At 37.1% G+C, this 18193-nt stretch overlaps 1 protein-coding gene across 1 annotated transcript in view; it reads left to right on the top strand.

Moving 5' to 3' along the window:
- LOC126418811 (T-related protein-like) overlaps positions 1-14300 on the top strand; it is a 213882-nt gene extending 199582 nt beyond the window's left edge. Inside the window, exons 7-8 of the mRNA XM_050085752.1 lie at positions 6220-6497; positions 14094-14300. Coding sequence (XP_049941709.1) covers positions 6220-6497; positions 14094-14300 — 485 coding nt within the window. The remainder of the gene's footprint in view (positions 1-6219; positions 6498-14093) is intronic.
- The last annotated feature ends 3893 nt before the right edge of the window (positions 14301-18193 follow it).

Below are 18193 nucleotides of genomic sequence, written 5' to 3' on the forward strand. Positions count from 1 at the left end.
GGTGTTTCAAAAACTGTTTGCTGATGACACAATCTTATAATCAAGGGTCTAAACTCATCTTTAACAGACACAGCCCAGGTAACAGCTGAACAGGCTTCCAACTGTTTCACAGCTAACGACTTAACTGTTAAAATCACAAAGACTCACATTATCAAATTTCAAACCAGCAATAGTGACCAGTAGTACCACAGATAGGCATTAATAGTCACACAGTGAGTGAAATACAGACTAAAAGTCCTTGGGGTTCACCAGGATAACAAGTTAAAATTGAGTCAACACACAGATAAACTAATCAAGAAGCTCAGTTCAGTATTTTATATCCTTGGAAGCATCTCTTATTGTGCTGACCTACAGGCAAGAGCATTGCACTACTGTATGCTTTGTGCCCCCATGTTGTCTTCTGGAATTGTCTTCTGAGTCAGTACTGAAAAAAAATTATGTATTCAGCAGAAGCAAGAAGTAAGAATGTTATGAAAAACAGGCATCAGTATCTCTTGCAGAGGACTTTTTAAGAATCTTAGAATTCTTACACTCATTTCCCAAGACATATATCCCATAATAGTTTTTGTTTCTGACAACAAAAATCAGTTTCAGCTGTACTGTGGTTTATGCAGTCACAACATATGACACAGACATAATTCTGATGTAGACTTTGCCTCCTCCTTCCCGAATGTTCAGAATGAAGATGTGCACTCTGGCAGAAAGATACTCCACAGCTCTCATCTAACACAAAGCAAGAAATTGGGAACAACTCAGCAGAAAATTAAAAATGTGCCTCATTAGACACTGCTTCTAAAAATTATTTGAGTGCGTGGAATGAAAGATTCTTTAGCTAATGGGCAAGTAGCAGTATCTGTTAAAAAGCTGTATGACAGTTATTAATGTACTGTAAACAGAACTCGGCATTTGGAGATGTAAAAAACAGGAGAAGTGCAAGTAGGACTCTTACTCTGAGGATTCAGTTCAAATTTTATTGTTATTATTATTATCATTATTGTTATTATTATTATTATTATTAGTAGTAGTAGTAGTAGTAGTAGTAGTAGTAGTAGTATTGTTAATTCCTCCACAAGGTGAGCATTAAAGCACAATCAATTCTCATGGTATTTTTTCTGTCTCTTTCTTTTTTATTCCCAAAAATATTTCATATATTCACTGTGTTCCTTCTTCCTCTCTTCTGTTCACTTCTTTCCCGTTTTCTTCTTTTTGGGTGTTTGCTGAAACTTCCGTTTTCTGATTTTATGTATGTATTTCTCCCTGTCTGTCATTTCTTGTTGAAGATGTTCAGTTTCATGAGGTCTTCCACAATTTCCTTTATCCAGTTGGTTTTCACTGTATTAGTTGTCACTATACTAAAAATCTTCTTGCTCAATCTGTTTTCATTCGTCATATGTATATATCTGAAGAACTTTGTCCTTTTTTCCTTATGTTGTTTGTAATTGTCTGTCTGTTTGTAAAGTTCTTTTATCAGTCTCTGTATACAGATCTCCTCTCTCTAAGCTTGCCCATAGATAATTTTCAGTATTTTCCTCTCTTTTTTTCCGTCTCGTTCATTTTCGTTCTTCCCTTGACTACTGTTGTTTTTGAGGTATACAAGGCCTCTGGTAAGGCTACTCTACTATAGTGACTTAATTTGGTATTGATGGAAACACTTCTTTTGTTGTAATGGTTCCATGTAAGTCTGTATGATGTTTGTAATTTGGTGAGCCTTTCTTCATTGGATGTTGAGTGCAGCCCTGTTTCCTGTGTAATCTCTCCCAGGCATATGAAACTTTCTACTTGTGTTATCTTTCCATACTTCATTACCTGTGGGTGTCTGTCTGTAGGATTTTGTCTTCATGCACAGCATTTTTTCACGTGAGATTTGTAATCCTGTTTTGGCTGAGATTTCGTGTTGTCTCTAGAGCATCTTTGGCTTCTTTTCTGTTATTTGTTATGACAGCTGTATCATTAGCTAAAGTCAGGCATTTTATGTTGATGGTTCTATCCTTCTGTCTCCCCACCTTTACCCCATTGACTCCTTTATCCCATGTCCCAATTATTTTCTCCATAACAGAGTTAAACAGAATGGGGGACAGGCCATCTCCCTGTCTCACTCCTGTCTTGATTTCGAATGGCTCTGAGATCTCTCCCATAAACTTCACTTTGAATGTTGTTCTTGTTAATGTTTCCTGGATTAGTTTTCTTGGTCTTGTTGTCGACCTTCAGTTCTTCCAGTGGGTCAAAGAGTGTTTCTCTATCCGTGGAGTCATAGGCCTCCTTGGAGTTGACAAATGTTATTGTGGCATTCCTGGACTTTCTTGTTGACAAACTTAATTATGCGTGTAGATAATAATAATGATTTCATGTGCCTCACTGGCCTGGTGCAGGTACTTCTACTGGACGCCACTTCAGCAGCTTGTGTGTCCCTAGCCTACCCCAGTCATCCAACAGGAGAAATGGCACCAAAAGTTTAACATTAAGTCCAAACCACTCATTGTTTCTAGTGACTTTTCACCTCACTGAGATGGGAAGGCTAGTTTAAAATAAAGACAGGAAAAACTGTAGTCACACTGAGGCTCAATCCTATGCAGTTTCCAGGTACATGCCTTACTGATAGACCATGATCCCCAAGATGTATATAAAGATATTTCAATTCTAGGTTTCCACAATTCATTTTGTGAGTATCAAGATATGTGAGATGTATGGCCATACCTTTTGATGTCATTTACTTAGAAGCTTAACTTTTTTTTACACATCTAAGGGACTGTAGACTGCAGTATGTGATATAAATTTGAACTTGATGCCTGTACCTGTTCCTCAGGAAAAGGGACTGACAGACAGACAGACAGACAGGTGAACAACAAATGGCAAACATATTTTTATGTGATATAATTACAAATTCCAATTTTTCAGATTTTTTCCTTTACTGGTACTGTGAAACCTTGCTTCTTGTCAAATTTCATGATTCTAAGTTAACAGGAAGTACCCTGTAAGTTTTGATGAATGAGTTTTCAAGTATCAATATATGCAACACAAATAGCTGTATCTTTTGACTGTATTGACTTAGAAGCTTCAATTTTTCACTCTGCCAAGGGACAGTAGAACTTAGTGTGTGACATACATCAACCAGCTTCAGAGAAAAAGGGATGCTGACAGACATAGGTGGACAAGAAAGTGGTCTTATAGTGGCCCCTTTTTAACTGATTGAGTTATGGAACCCTAAACAATAAATTTCTTTGAAAAATACCATTGTAATAATTTATACACTGAAGTGACAAAACTTGTAGGATAGCTCCTAACATCGTGTCACACCTACTTTTTCTCAGCACAGTGCAGCAGTTTAATTGACATGAATTCAACAGCTCATTGGAAGCTCCCTGCAGAAATATTGAACCATGTTGCCTCTATAGCCATCCACAACTACAAAAGTGTTGCTGGTGCACGATTTTTTGCACAAACTGACTTCTCGATTATGCCGCATATGTGTTCGGTGGGATCCATGTTGGGTGATCTGGGTGGCCAATTCATTTGTTCTAATTGTTCAGAATATTCTTCAAACAAGTACATGTACATTAAGCTAGTAATAACAGATAAACAACAGCTGTATAGTATACAAGAAGATGCAATTTTCTTTCTAATACATTTGATTAAATTCAGATGGCACATCCATGAATGTCACTAAGCAGTTTTAATACAGTATACAGATCAAATTGCTATGGTTTGCTTGTCTTTTATCAATGTATAGCTTGCCTCATTCAATAATCCTGTAGATTCTCTTTGATGGAATGTGTGGAAGGCAATAATGAATGAATCATGGAATGAATGGACCCAACTGTAGGATGCAGGTAATAGTGGAACCATCTGAAGCAGATGTTTAAATATGTTGTATAAATTTATCTATTGGAGGTTACCCTCGTATCTACAAAATTTACTGTTTTGGGGAATTATGAGTGACTTTTCAAATGATTAGTCTCTAAAATGTAATATAAAGGGAAAGATAGAAACAATCACAATGCTTGAGAGGGGAATCTATGGGTAAACAGTGCTTGTGAGAGAAGTAAACCATTGTACTTATTTTTTCTTTTTGTTGTTTTTCAGAACATTTCTTCTTTCCTCACTCTGATATAAAAAAGACCCTCTCTTCTTCTTCTTTGATAAAGATGATATGACGCTCTCCCACATTTTATAAAGTCATCCTTTTCATCTTCATCTTTGTTCTTGGGAAGGTCATGACAGTGATTGGGCAACATTGAACCATTTATGTTGCAGTGTCTGATATGTTATTCTGTTGCTTACTATCTTAAATTCTATCCCAATATATGTGATACTCTTCTTCAGTACACCAGTTTCTAGCTGCCATTCACATCCACTGCACATATCTATTGAGTAGATAATCAACTTAATCCCTGCAGAGATGTGTCATGTAGATTACGACTGTTAATTTCAAAAGCGACATTAATTGCTGATCTTTGTCTGTTTAGTTGCACTTTACACAGTCCAAGTTAAAAATTTACATCCATGCTATCTTTTTTTACATTATAATAGTTGCATTTATTCCAAGACTTCTTGTTGGGTTTGCTAATGGTGAATTTTTTACAATGTGGGCATTTTAACCCCAATCTTTGGTCCTATACCTAAAATACCTGCAACTCTTCTGTATGTGATACCATTTGGCCAGACTATCACAGTTATATACTGCACTCCCAAGCATTCATCTTTCACTCTCAGCAGTTCATCCTCAAGAGCCATATGACTTTTGCCTTCAGTTGGTTGTGAGCTGAACTTGCTGGCAGAGGCGCCATGAGATGGTACAAGCATTTCCCAGAATTATCTTGCCCTGATCCCAATGGCAGGAATTAGATACCTTGGGAACATTCAAATCTCTGACTCTAATGTAATCATATGCACATAATGATTTTTTGATATTCAGCCTTAATTGTGCTATCCTCAGTAACATATTTAATTAGTAGTGCAGTTACCCTCGAATCTAGTGAGGCATTATACACCACACACTTCACCCTATTGTCTGCTTCAAAAGCAGAAATGAAGTAACAAATCAAAATTGGAGCGGTGACAAACACTTATTTAATCATATACTAGTGCTTGTTTCAATGTTAATACTCAGCTTGTTACTACATAGATAAACATAGTGGTCATTGAAATAATAATTCATGTGTTTCCATAAGGACCTTACACCCTTTGACTTGAGATCATGTCACATGCACAAGAGTAGGATATAATCCTTAAAAACAGATACTAAATTCAGTTTCAATTCATTATTCCCTAATGATGCTTAAAGACATTTACCTACATGTATTCTCTTCCTTCTCATTTATTACTGTTCATTTCACATAACTGTATATGCTTCTATCGTGTTGACAATATAAATCTTTCACAAATAAAGTAAAATTTCCTTTGCCAATTATAATCATTGACCTATTTTGGAATGGTCACTATTCCATGTACCTGAATAGTACCATACCTAAGAACATATCCCACAATATTTTCGTTTGTAGATTTTGATTCTTTTAGTGTATTTGATTCTTTGGGTACACACATTAGTGTGATTACCATCAGATAAACTAAAACAGTTTGAGATAAGCATAGTAAACATTTAAAAATGCTGAGATACAACAAAACATTGTTTGCCTTACGCCAGACTTGTTAGAACCCATTGCCATTCATAAAAGACTACCTACTTCACTTAAAATGTTGAGTTGTGTCTTAGTAAAAAACATCTCATAAAATCACCATATATGAAAGAGAAATAAGTAACAAACATGAAGATAGAATGAAAAAATTACATTCAAGGAGGATGGAAACAAATTTTGGTTACACAGAATTAATTGTTGCAGATAAATTTATAACCAAAATGGCAGTGTAACACAGACTGAACTAGAGCAATGATGATGTGATAAGCTAGGGAGACAGGATACAAGGGAGTAGAAGCAACATAAGTAGTACATTGGAAAGGAAGTCAACTATAAATTGTTGCAGCTGCTCAGAAATTTTCCCAGACAACCAAACACAGCAGTTATTTTTTGCTAAGATTTAGGTTTATAGTAGCAGTAGAGATTTATTTAAAAATTAAAATGACTTTAAGAAAACTCATTTTATCATCCATGCATACATTCACTAGTATCCAGAAGTTCTGCTAAAATAATCAAATTTATGTGCTGATAAGTAAATGTAGGATGACTGACTGTTTCATGACAAACGATTATTCTTCTGTGGCAGTCACCTACTCTGAGCCACAGTCGACAACTGCAAGCATGTTCAGTCCACCGACAAGTTTTGCGTGGTCAATCACATCACCACAGCCGATGAGCTCACCTTCAGCAAACATCGGAAGCAGTGGGGCGTGGTCGGTGCCTGGAAGCTCAACACCACCACCCACTCATTCCCTGGGGACACCACCACCACCTCCCCCACCGTCAGCGGGATATGCTACTTGGCACCATCTAGGAACAATGGACCTGGCAGGCCAAGGGTCACCTTATCACCAGCACTATCAGGTGAGAGTAAAATCAAACATACATTTATCATTAAATTATTTAGCGAAATTTGACTAAGAATAAGATGCAATCCCTTGAAGCTTACTGTTAATGTTGGGAATATTTTTGGCTATTTAAATAAAATTTCTTTAAATACATGTAGGTAAACATCTTTAAGCATTGTTACAGAATAAAGAATTGAAACCGAATTTAGTATAACTCAGTATTTAGCAGAGGTGGTGCAATATACAATCTAATCGCACAGAAATATATCATTTATAATAACATTTTGTCCAATAATAAGTACACGTATTGTTATTTTGAAGTATTTGTTAACTGAGACACTGTTATTTACTCCTAAAATGGTTGTAAAATAAGTATGGTAGAAAAGAAAAAAAATGAATAGGGTTTCTCAGTTTTACAGTAGTTTCCTTTTGACATCATAAACATATTCCATAAATGTTTCTGTTTTCTAACAATTAAAAAAATTTAATAAAAATGTAGAACTGACAGAGCTAAACAAGAAAAATTATCCTATTAATATATTTTGTGACTTTGCCAAAGGTTTTGATGATATGGAACACAAAATTATACTTACAAGGGGAAGGCTTCAGACATGGCCAAGAAATTTGACTCATGTTTGGGGTGTTGCTTGTGCCCTACATAAATGAAGGACTGTAAGACATTTTTACTCAAAACCCTCCTCCCACTTTCAGGAAAATAACCCATAATGTTCATGATAGGCTGTCAACTGAAAATGAACAAGATCAACAAAACAGTGAAAATTGAATACTTTTCATCACCACACAAACTCATATTTTCCAAGAAATCCAGAAAAGAACCTTTTATGGCTTCTAGTCATGTACCCATAAGTTTAATGCCCTTCGACAAAAGTGATGCTGGCTGAGCAACCAAGGCAACTCGCTGGGAACTGGAGGAACTATGTTCCCACAAGCAATCTCCAGTCTTTTTTCATCTATATTTTTCTCTGTATCAGAATTGGTGGGAATAGGAGTTTTAATAATGTAAATAAATCGGCAAGGAATAATAACAAAGTAGATAAACAAAACTTCTCAAACACCTTGGATTAGTAAAGAATAAAAATTTTAGTTCTGCTCATTTTACAGTCACTCTTTTACTCACTCTGGTATATATCCTCACATTCCATTGAGCAGCTAGAAGAACAGTACTTACCACATAATCATTTGAATCAAATATATTCATAGCACTGACAACAGTTGACGAATATGATCTTTGAGCAATTCAGTGTTGCTTCCCCCGATTCAGTGGAAAACAGATTTGGTTTTAAAATATTTTATGAAATTAATTTTGATGCATACGACACATTTTTTTATGCACGCAAACTGAAAATCGTTCATGATGATGGATTGTTACTATGTTTGTACAGCTGTTCGATTTCCACTGGATTTACAGAAATTAATTGCAATTATAAAGCCTTGTTTAAAGGACTCTAAAGATATGTGTCAGAGTGACTAAAACAGCGGTTGTAGAATAACAAGGACTGAAATATAAATTCTTCACTAATCTACATTGTTTGAGAAATTGATTGACTTACCTTATTATTATTCCTTATTGATTTCGTTAGTTTATTAACTCTTCTGTTCCATCGATTCTGATTGGGAAAAACAAATATGAAAATAAAACTGCAGACTGCACGTATGAATGAAATACAGGTCCTTTGCTCTCCAGCGAGTTGCCTCAGTAGCTCAGCAAAAACCACTTTTGTCGAAGAGCCTTAACCTTTCAGGAACCGAAGCTGAAGCCATAAAAGATACTTTTCTCAACCTCTCAGAAAAATATGCATTTGTGGCCCCCATATATGATTATGAACAATGCTCAGTTTTAACTTGTCTTTGATGTCATCAGTTTTGAGTTCACTGCACATCATGAACTTCATTTTAGGTGATACAAAACTGACATGCTCAAACATGAGCTGAATCGGTTGAGCATGTCTGAGGCCTTCCCATTTTTAGCCAACTAAAGTGGCATTAACTGCATCCCTCTTGCATGGAAGGAGTCGTAACTCCAAAAGAGAAATAATTATTAAACTGTGTCACAAGCATGAAACTGACATTAGAAAGGGAGGATATTATGTGTGGGACATCACAGGTTTGGTCCTATGCTTATTTTTATTCCTAACCCACACACATTATCTTCCAGTCACATGAAATATTGGTTAAAGAAATTTTATGTTCACTGATGACGGAAGTATACTAGTCAAACATCCAAATTCAGTTTACCAGACACAGCTCAGATGAAAGCTGAACAGCCCTCAGACTTGTTCACAGCAAACAGTTTAAGTTTTAATCGCACAACTTCTCACGTTACGCAATTTCAGACAAGCAAAAATGACCTACTATTCCCAGTGATACACAGTAATGCCATCCGGAAAAACAAAACATCATATTTAAAATTCCATGGGGTCTAGTTTAATAAGTTAAAATGGAGTCAACAAATAAATAAACTAGTCAACGAGCACAATTCAGCACCTTTGCCGTTGTAATTAGAAGCATATCTCATTGCCTTGAACTACAGGCAAAAGTATTGACTCAGCTCACCAGTGTCCACTGCCTTATGCATAGTGCACGTAAATAAAGAGTTGAGCAGTAAGAGTATTGTGTAGAATAGATAATTACACATTGTGCAGAGGTCTCTTTAAGAAAGGTTTCAGAAATTACAGCAACCAGTTGCCTTTTGATTTGTTCTTCAATTTTTATTTTTTAATGACCATTTTCGAATTGCCTTGTGATTCATCAAATGGCACATAGTTATTGTACGTTTGCAGCATTATGGGGTTTTTTTTCTCTGCCTCGTGATGACTGGGTGTTGTGTGCTGTCCTTAGGTTAGTTAGGTTTAAGTAGTTCTAAGTTCTAGGGGACTGATGACCATAGATGTTAAGTCCCATAGTGCTCAGAGCCATTATGGGGGTTTTGCGGATACTAATAATTCTGCAATGCTGCAAACATACAATAAATATATGCCATCTGATGATGAATCGCTAGGCGATTCAGAACCAGTTGTGGTAAATTAAAGTTGAAGAATAAAACAACAGGCAACTGGTTGCAGTAACTTCTGGACACATTTATTCATAACGGTCACAGCGTTCCACATTCATAAAGGATAAATGTTTTTTTCTTTTCTGTTTCTTTAAGAATTTCGGAATCCTTGCTCACTTCTCAAAACATTTACTCCTCTTTCACCTGAGCTATGGTTTACGGGATTACAACATGAGACACAAAAATAATTTTAATGTAGAGTTTGTTGCTTTGTCTGCTGTTTAGAGTGGACTTTTGTGCTCTGGTGTGAAGATATTCAACAAGCTCCAATCTAAAATCAACAAACCAGTTCGAAAGAGAAATAAAAACTTAACTTGTAGAAAGAGCAGGTAGTGAGGTTATCTGAAGACTGTATCTAGATTAAATGATTAAAACAATGTGTTATCTACATGACAACAGCCAAGTTTGTTGTAAAGCTGGATGACAAGTGGTAGCATGCTGTAAACAGGTTTTATAGTTACATACATAAGTAACAGTATTCTTTGAAAAAAATTCAATATAATCAAGTAAATATTAATATGCAATACTGCCTGTTTTAATTATTTATTCTGTTCAATATTATGCATTTTTTAAAATGTAATTTACAATGTTAAAAAACGTGTTTGGTGTACAACATATAAGAACAGTACCCAGTTTGACAGTTTCTCTACCGATGTCATGATCTCACAAACTTTGGCTTTATAGCCATGTATTATGTAATACTAAAATATTTTGTAGTTTAATTATTTACTGCATTAATATTTTACATTGCATAAAGTGTGATTTACATAATGAGATTTTGATGGGGCGTGAGTCATGCTTGGGTAGCTCAGATGGCAGAGCACTTGCCTGCGAAAGGCAAAGGTCCCAAGTTCGGGTCTCGGTCCAGCACACAGTTTTAATCTGCCAGGAAGTTTCATATCAGCGCACACTCCACTGCAGGGTGAAAATCTAATTCTGAAAACATCCCCCAGGCTGTGGCTAAGCCATGTTACCGCAATATCCTTTCTTCCAGGAGCGCTAGTTCTGCAAGGTTCGCAGGAGAGCTTCTGTGAAGTTTGGAAGGTTGGAGACAAGATATTGGCAGAAGTAAAGCTGTGAGGACGGGGCGTGAGATGTGCTCGGGTAGCTCAGATGGTATAGCACTTGCCCACGAAAGACAAAGGTACTGAGTTCGAGTCTCGGTCTGGCACACAGTTTTAATCTGCCCGGAAGTGTGATTTGCATTGTTAAAAAGCAAGTTTGGTGCACAACATCCTGCACAAGTGGTTTCTATCTTTGCTTACAATGTTTGGTTATCTAAGAACTAGTACCTCCTGTGGACACAAGTCAGCTGTTTCCTTAAGATGGCCCAATAACCTGAAAACTAGTTAGGAATAAACAAAAATCAGTGGAACAAAAACAGTTTACTTGTTATGCAACCTTAAGTATGGAATTGTTCTACCAAGAAGTGACAGACAAATCCATAAATAAGAAATATTAAGCTATTAATAGGAGATAACCAATAGCTATTTAATATGACTGAGGAGCCACCAACATTTTCCAAGTAGCATCTTTACTTCTAATTTAGGTGCTATAAGCACGAGTACATTAAGTGGTTCATTAATACAGTATACAATTTAGTTTCTATGATTTACTTCTTTTTTTTGTTGATTTATGTGTTGATTCATTCTACACCTGTGAAGGTTTTCCTTCTTGATGGGATCTACAGAACATGATGAATGAGTAACTGAGTGAGTGCAGGTGAACCACAATGAACAGTGATTCAGAGTGTTCAGTGAAGTTAATTTCTTCTTAAAAAAAGTGTAGTTATATCACTCAAGGTCAAGGGGCTTTTTTATCTGTTTTATGTGGAAGCTTCTACTTTCTGACTAATGAAGTACCTAAATTACAACATATTTTTTAAAAAAAATTTCATTTAGTGAGTTTCCACAAACATACTGGAGACGTTTCAGTCATTTCATAGTAACCTCAACTGAACAATCAGTGTGTGCTTCAGTTGAGTACACCTGCATTTAAATTAATTTCTGTGTGCAATAATGGCCGAGGTAAAGAAATAACAAGAATAAAAAGGACGAAAAATTTTTTGTTTTGGTACACTAACTAGCATTTTCAAATGTACAATTCTGATGTGTATGAAACGTAAATATTGCAATCAACCAGTTTTGACATATGACAGTGAGGCATGAACTTTTAATGGAAAAAATTCGGTATCTTATAGTAGCTCAGCAGCTACTGAAGGAACACATGTTTTTTGAGACAGGAGACTAGCAAACTGACCAGGCAGTGGACTGCAGTGTAACTGTGACTAACAAAAATAAAATTTACTTGGGTGGGACACGAACAAACGCTGGATGGAGCAACGAAGTTCTTTGCTGGATCCAAAGAGTTAGGAAGAGGCTGAGGTGATGATTTAATGGAAAATGAACATGAGATGATGATTTAATGGAAAATGGGTGTCTAGTGATGTTAGGAAAAATGGAGGAGCATGTACGCACATAACTGAGGACCATAAAGCTTGTAAAAGTCAGTTGGAGGCACCTGTCTAGCAATGGATTTAAAAGAGCTGCTGCTGATGCTGAGGTGGTCATGCTCATGCAAAGTGCTGATGTGCACTGACTGACAAAAGCAGTGATACACCTACAAGACACAGTCAGATGTCCATGAAATTTTGTAAACCTGCACTCCATTGGTGGGTATGTAAATGGTTAAAGATGTAATTCTCTGTGATGGGCAGAACTTCCATCAGAGTGCATTAATGTTGTTAGCAGGCCCGGTAGCATATATAACAGGTGTGAACAGCATTAGATGTTGAGTGCTCATTGTGAGGGACACAGAGATGCTGCGTACTTGTATGAGACAGCATTATCAGCACCTGAAAGAGTTTGAGAAGGGCCTCGCTGTGGGGCTCCATTTGGCTGGCTGGCCAGATCATGCAGTATCCTGATTTGTGGGGCATTCGGGTGTGACAGTGACCCGATGTCGGACTGCACGGAGATGTGAGAGCAGGCACACTTTTTGTCAAGGTTCCTATGGAATAATCTGAACACCACAAGGACGGATTGCGATATTATGCACTGAGCTCATTGTAACCCATTCACATCTGCACCTACTGTCCAACACTGTGTAATGGACTCCCTGCAACACTCTGTGTCATCTAGCATCACTGGTTCAAGACTTGTAGCAGCCAGACTACGGAATTAGCATCCTGTGTGTGTAGACTCCCATTAACACCACAACACAAACGGTTGTGTTCGGAGTGGTACCATAACCAGACTGCTACTGAATGGCATTGGAATATATTCAGTGATGAGTCACGGTTCTGCACTACCCTGTATGACTGTTGTTGGGAACTATGCCGACTACCTGGGAAGAGGTTACATCCTTTCACTGTTTTTGACAGTCGTATTGGTTTTACTTCTGGCATCATGTTTGTGGGAAACCATCTGGTACAACTTCAGGGGACAGCTGATAGTGAATGAGATAACTCTGATGGCACCACATTACCTCAGGGATATCACACATCCTCACGCACTGTATCTCATACGACACTGTCGTGGTACCATTTTCCAAAAGGACATGGCTCCTCCGTGCATGGCATGTCTCTATGAACTGTCTGTGTGATTTTGAAGTACTCCTATGAACAGCAACATTCCTAGATGTGTTCCTGATGGAACATGTATGTGAGCAGCTCAGACATCATCTCTCTCCCAGTATCCAGGATATCAAGGGCCACTTACAGCACAGCTTGCCTCAGAAGAATGACGTGTCTGACGAACACAGTGAGATCCGTAACTCACTTAGTGATTTTCAGGAACAGTATATCACCAAAACAATCTCTTCTTTCTTCACACAGTGGCATCAACAAAAACAGAAACACCATGCTGTATCATACAGAACTAATCTAACAATTAAAGTTGATGCACGTAATACAAAGGAGTGCGAAACTAAAAACTTTTCATAAACAGTGGCCAATCAAAAGAACATTCCCAGTGCATAGTTTCGTAACTACCTAACAAATTAAAACTGTCTCCAGAGCGGGACTGGGAATCAGATCATTGGCTCTCTTGAGTAACCTTGCTGTCACAAATTCAGCACAGCTCTGCTGTGCACTGCACTGGACTAAAATATCTTGAAGAAAGGAGTCATCCTTTGATAGCTCAGTGGGTCAGAGCAGTACCAACAAAAGGAAAAGGTCCAGGCTTAAGTCCCAGTATGGCGTATAGTACTCACCCGTCAGAATGTTTCACAAAGGCACTACCTACTTCAGAATTAAAAATTTACTCTGGGTGAGACCCCTGAGATGTGCCTAACCAATCTCTCTTCCAAGAATACTATTACAGCTTGGTATGTATGGGAATGTTTGTAGAGCTTGGAGGTTAGAAGAGAGTTACCCCACACATACACACCCTTTCTTGGCTGCTTTTTCTGTTTCCTCAAACATTACTTCATTAGTATGTTACATCACAAGCCTACTTTTGCTCAGTCTCAAATGAGATTTCAAAACTTCAGTCCCAAACAAAATAAAAAAGGCAGAATAAAAATTGAAATGTCTTCCAGGGAACAGAGTTCCTGCCGCTCATAGCAGACGAGCCCACGACGGCCCCAGCTCCCGAGTACCATCAGCCGTCACCTCAGCCGCAGCAGCGATCCTCTCCGGTCTCCCTGTATCGGCACGAGAAGACCGAACCGTACAGCGATGAAGGCACGGGCTCGCCAGCATCACGCAACGAGTGCTGGAGTCCACTGCCTCATGCTACACTGTGATTTTTGTGTTACTCTAGGTAACAGTCATGTTTAAGTCTTTCCGAATGAACGGTACATGGAAAAACAGAAATTTGTGAAGTGTCGGTTGTGAAAACATTTTTCTTCTTTTTTTAACAAGCAAGTTTGCGCCTCTACATTTCAATAAATGAATAGAATACAGAGGAACTGAACTGTACAGCCAATGTCTGTAAAAGTGTATATAATAATGGAATCCTATTTGATTCAACTCAGAAACTTCCAAAGCTAGGTATCTCATTTCTTGTATGTAAATAAACAGTTTATGGATTGTATTGCAAACAAACCCCCATTTGCTCTAATGAGTTTTGTTTTATATCACCAAGGTATAATTTGACACTATGTTTACTGATAAAGGAGAAAAATTTGTAAACATACCTTTTCAGACAATATGTAGATTTAGTATCACAGTAAGTCCTTATTGTACATTAATGATGTTAATAATAGAGTATTGCAAAGGTTATCACATGTTTATCCAAAGCGTAAAATGAACTTTCTGTCATGCTGTTCCTGCTACTGAAATCAGTGTACTATTGGTCTAATTTTCTACGTGCTTAGTACAAAGTATCTACAAAAGGTAAAGAGACAAACTCCATCCCATGTAAAACTTCTTTTCCAGTGGGCCAAAGGTACTGCTTGTAATGGACCACCTGCTAGACGATCACTCACTTCAAAACAAATACACAAACTGACGTTATAACTTGATATTCAACCAGCAAGGGCCACTATAGCAATTCACACAACACTGTTGTGTCTCTGAGGCTGGCAGCAGTTGTACACAAAACACTAACATCTAAAACTAGAGTATCACACGCTCGTGAGCAGTAGTGCTCCATATTAGAAATTATAAAAGTTTAAATGTAAATCAAGCTAGACAAAAAGGAATTAAGAAAGAAGAATATACTGTGACATACTTTTTATGGAAGATGCAGCTTTGACTTTCTTCGGTGGCTGGCTGTTCCTTGGCTGACCATACACAGAAAGCATTCACTGTAGGGTTAATTAAGTAAAGTATTCCAACTGATGGTTCAGCTGTTACTTTGAATTGTATATACTGGTACCTCTACTGAAGAACAGAAGCTCCCAGGGTGCCATATCGGTCAATAGATTCTTGGAATGTTTTGCAAAGAAGTCACAACATAAATTTGAATACAAATTTAATATAAATATTACCAAAACATGCAATATACTGAATTTTACTGCCTTGTATATAAAATAATGCCATTTTGGAAACAAGCGAAAGTGTGCTAAATGACGACCACTGCCTCCATTATTGATAAGAATAAATTATTGCAAATAATATTTTTAAATAGCATGAATTCAACTTCAGTTCAAACTGGTCACACCAAATAAACTGTAAAATGACAAGTAAAACAGTTCGAATTTCACTCTTTGATAGTTACAACAGTTTTGTGTGTTTGTGAGTCTTCTCTCATTCATTTTGCATTGCCCTATTATTTAATACTTGTGAAAAGGCTCATTTGTAATTATGGGGCTCATGTGAAGACTGCAAATACAGCAGTTGGAAAAAAAATTGTTCAGTCACATAAATATTTATATGTTGCTACTGTAAATGAACTGTAAGTGAATATAAAATCAAATTTTTGGCTATAGTAATAAAATATTTTATCACATACATTATTATGCTTACTATTCCTAAGAAAATTTCAATTTGTAACCATCCCTTTTAAAAGCACTATGCTCCCAAAATTTTTAGTGTGTTATTTCCCAGTTTTCCTGCACCAGGATACAGAGGCATAAAACTGAAATATCTCAGCCCTTACTCAAAAAGCTGGGGATTTGCACATGTCTTGTTCTGTAAACTGCACAAGCCCAGTCTCCTTCTTCATGTTTAAACTGCTTGATTTTAACACATTTTCTTGATTACCGACAGTTGTCTCATCTTTCATGGCAGTTTATTTATTTATTCATACATTTTTAAGAAGAAGAAGAAAAAAAACTTTTACAATAGAGATTGAGAGGTTAGAAAGATATGTTTAAATACTGACATGTTGTATAGCACTATATATCCTTTACTAAAATATACATTATCAAAGAACAAATGGATATATGAGGTGTTATCAAAAAGTAATGGGAATTTTTTTAATTTCAGGGTTTATACATCTGCTTTTCAAAACTTTTTTTTATCTTGTTGGTACACATGTTCCTGGTGTACATTTACATTTTCAGCTGTTTTGAGTACTTAGTTTATTGTCGACAGTTGAAAAGTTTATGCATGTCTTTGTGTGCTTGGGGAATCTTTACTTATGAAAAAGAAAGATAAAAGAATTTGCATTAAATTATTCTTGAAAAATGGAATAAATTGCAGCACCACATTCAAAATGTTGACTGCAGCTCTTAGTGAAGCTGCTATGAGTAAGACAAGAGATTATGAGTGTTATAAACTTTTCAGAGAGGATCGAGAAGACGTTGATGACAACCACCCTGGTCGCCCTAGCACATCAATTACTGACGACAATGTTAAAGAAGTAAAAAAAATAGTTCCGGAAAATCACCGAATCATCATCAGGGAGCTTGCTGATGGTGTTGGCGTATCCTTTGCCTTATGCCAAGCAAATTCTTTTAGAAGTTTTGGGCATGAAATGTGTAGCAGCAAAGTTTGTTCTGAAAATTCAACCAAACCTGATGTCACACAGACATCACTCAGTGAAGTCGACAATGATTCAGAACTTCTAAAGAACTTCTAAAGAAGGTTAAAACAGGTGATAAAACATAGGTATATGGCTCTGATGTTGAAACCAAGGCCCAATCACCCCAACTGAAAGTGCCTCAAGAGCCAAGACTGAAAAAAATTTGACAAGTTTGAGCACATTTGAAGGTTTCTTCTTACTGTTTTCTTTGATTACAATGGGATAGAACATTATGAGTTCCTGCCTTATGGTCATACGGTCAATAGGGAATACCACCTTAAAGTTGCCTTTTGCATGGAGCAGTCAGAAGAAAACAATCAGAATTGTGGCTAAGCCACTCTGGAAATTGCATCACGATAATGTTCCCACTCACACATCAATGCTTGTTCATGATTTTTTTGGCAAGAAACAAACTAGTTATGTTGCCTAAGCCACCATATTTGCCAGACACAGTCCCCTGCAATGTCTTTCTATTCCCAAGGCTGGAAGGAAACATGAAAGGAGGTTGTTTTGCCACCACTGATGAGATAAAAACAAAATCACTGAAGGAGCTGAATGCCATAACAAAAAGTGAGGTCCATAACCACTTCCAAATTGGAAAAAGTCCCATCACAAGTGTTTTATATCTGAGGGGAATTACTTTGAAGGGGACAAGTTGATGCTGATGAATAAATAAAGACACCTTATGAAATAAATTCCTGTTAATTTTTATCACACCAGATAGAAAGATGCAATTGTGAAGTGTTTCAGGTTGGCTTGGGCTGCGTGCTGTTTTGTTATTCTTCACCATACCTCTATTCCCAGAAAGTGGTATCTGTCATCCCTTCCTTGAATCCATGTGCCCTGAATCCATGTGCCTTCTTCCTCCAACCTGGCTCAGACTTAGCCTCCTTGCAGGCTGCATATAAAGCTGCTGAAAATTAACTTCTCATTCTCATTCACACCACCACGTAAATAAGAAGTGAGATGCAATTCACCTTCTTATAATATCTTCAAAATTACAACTCAGTACATGATAAAAGAAGACAGCTACCAACTCACATACTGCCTCTCTGAATACATTTACTATCCCTGGCATTTTGCATTCTTAGATTTCATGGAGCTCTTGCCTCTGCACTGCCTGCTCCATGGAACTCCTATCCCCATCTCAGCAGCGAGGTTCGTTCTCACTACTGTCCACTTACGTACAGTCATTGGATCATTACCTCTGGTATCAGCACCTACAAT

The sequence above is a fragment of the Schistocerca serialis genome, chromosome 9, assembly GCF_023864345.2.
Source record: "Schistocerca serialis cubense isolate TAMUIC-IGC-003099 chromosome 9, iqSchSeri2.2, whole genome shotgun sequence".
NCBI classification, from domain to species: Eukaryota; Metazoa; Arthropoda; class Insecta; order Orthoptera; family Acrididae; genus Schistocerca; species Schistocerca serialis.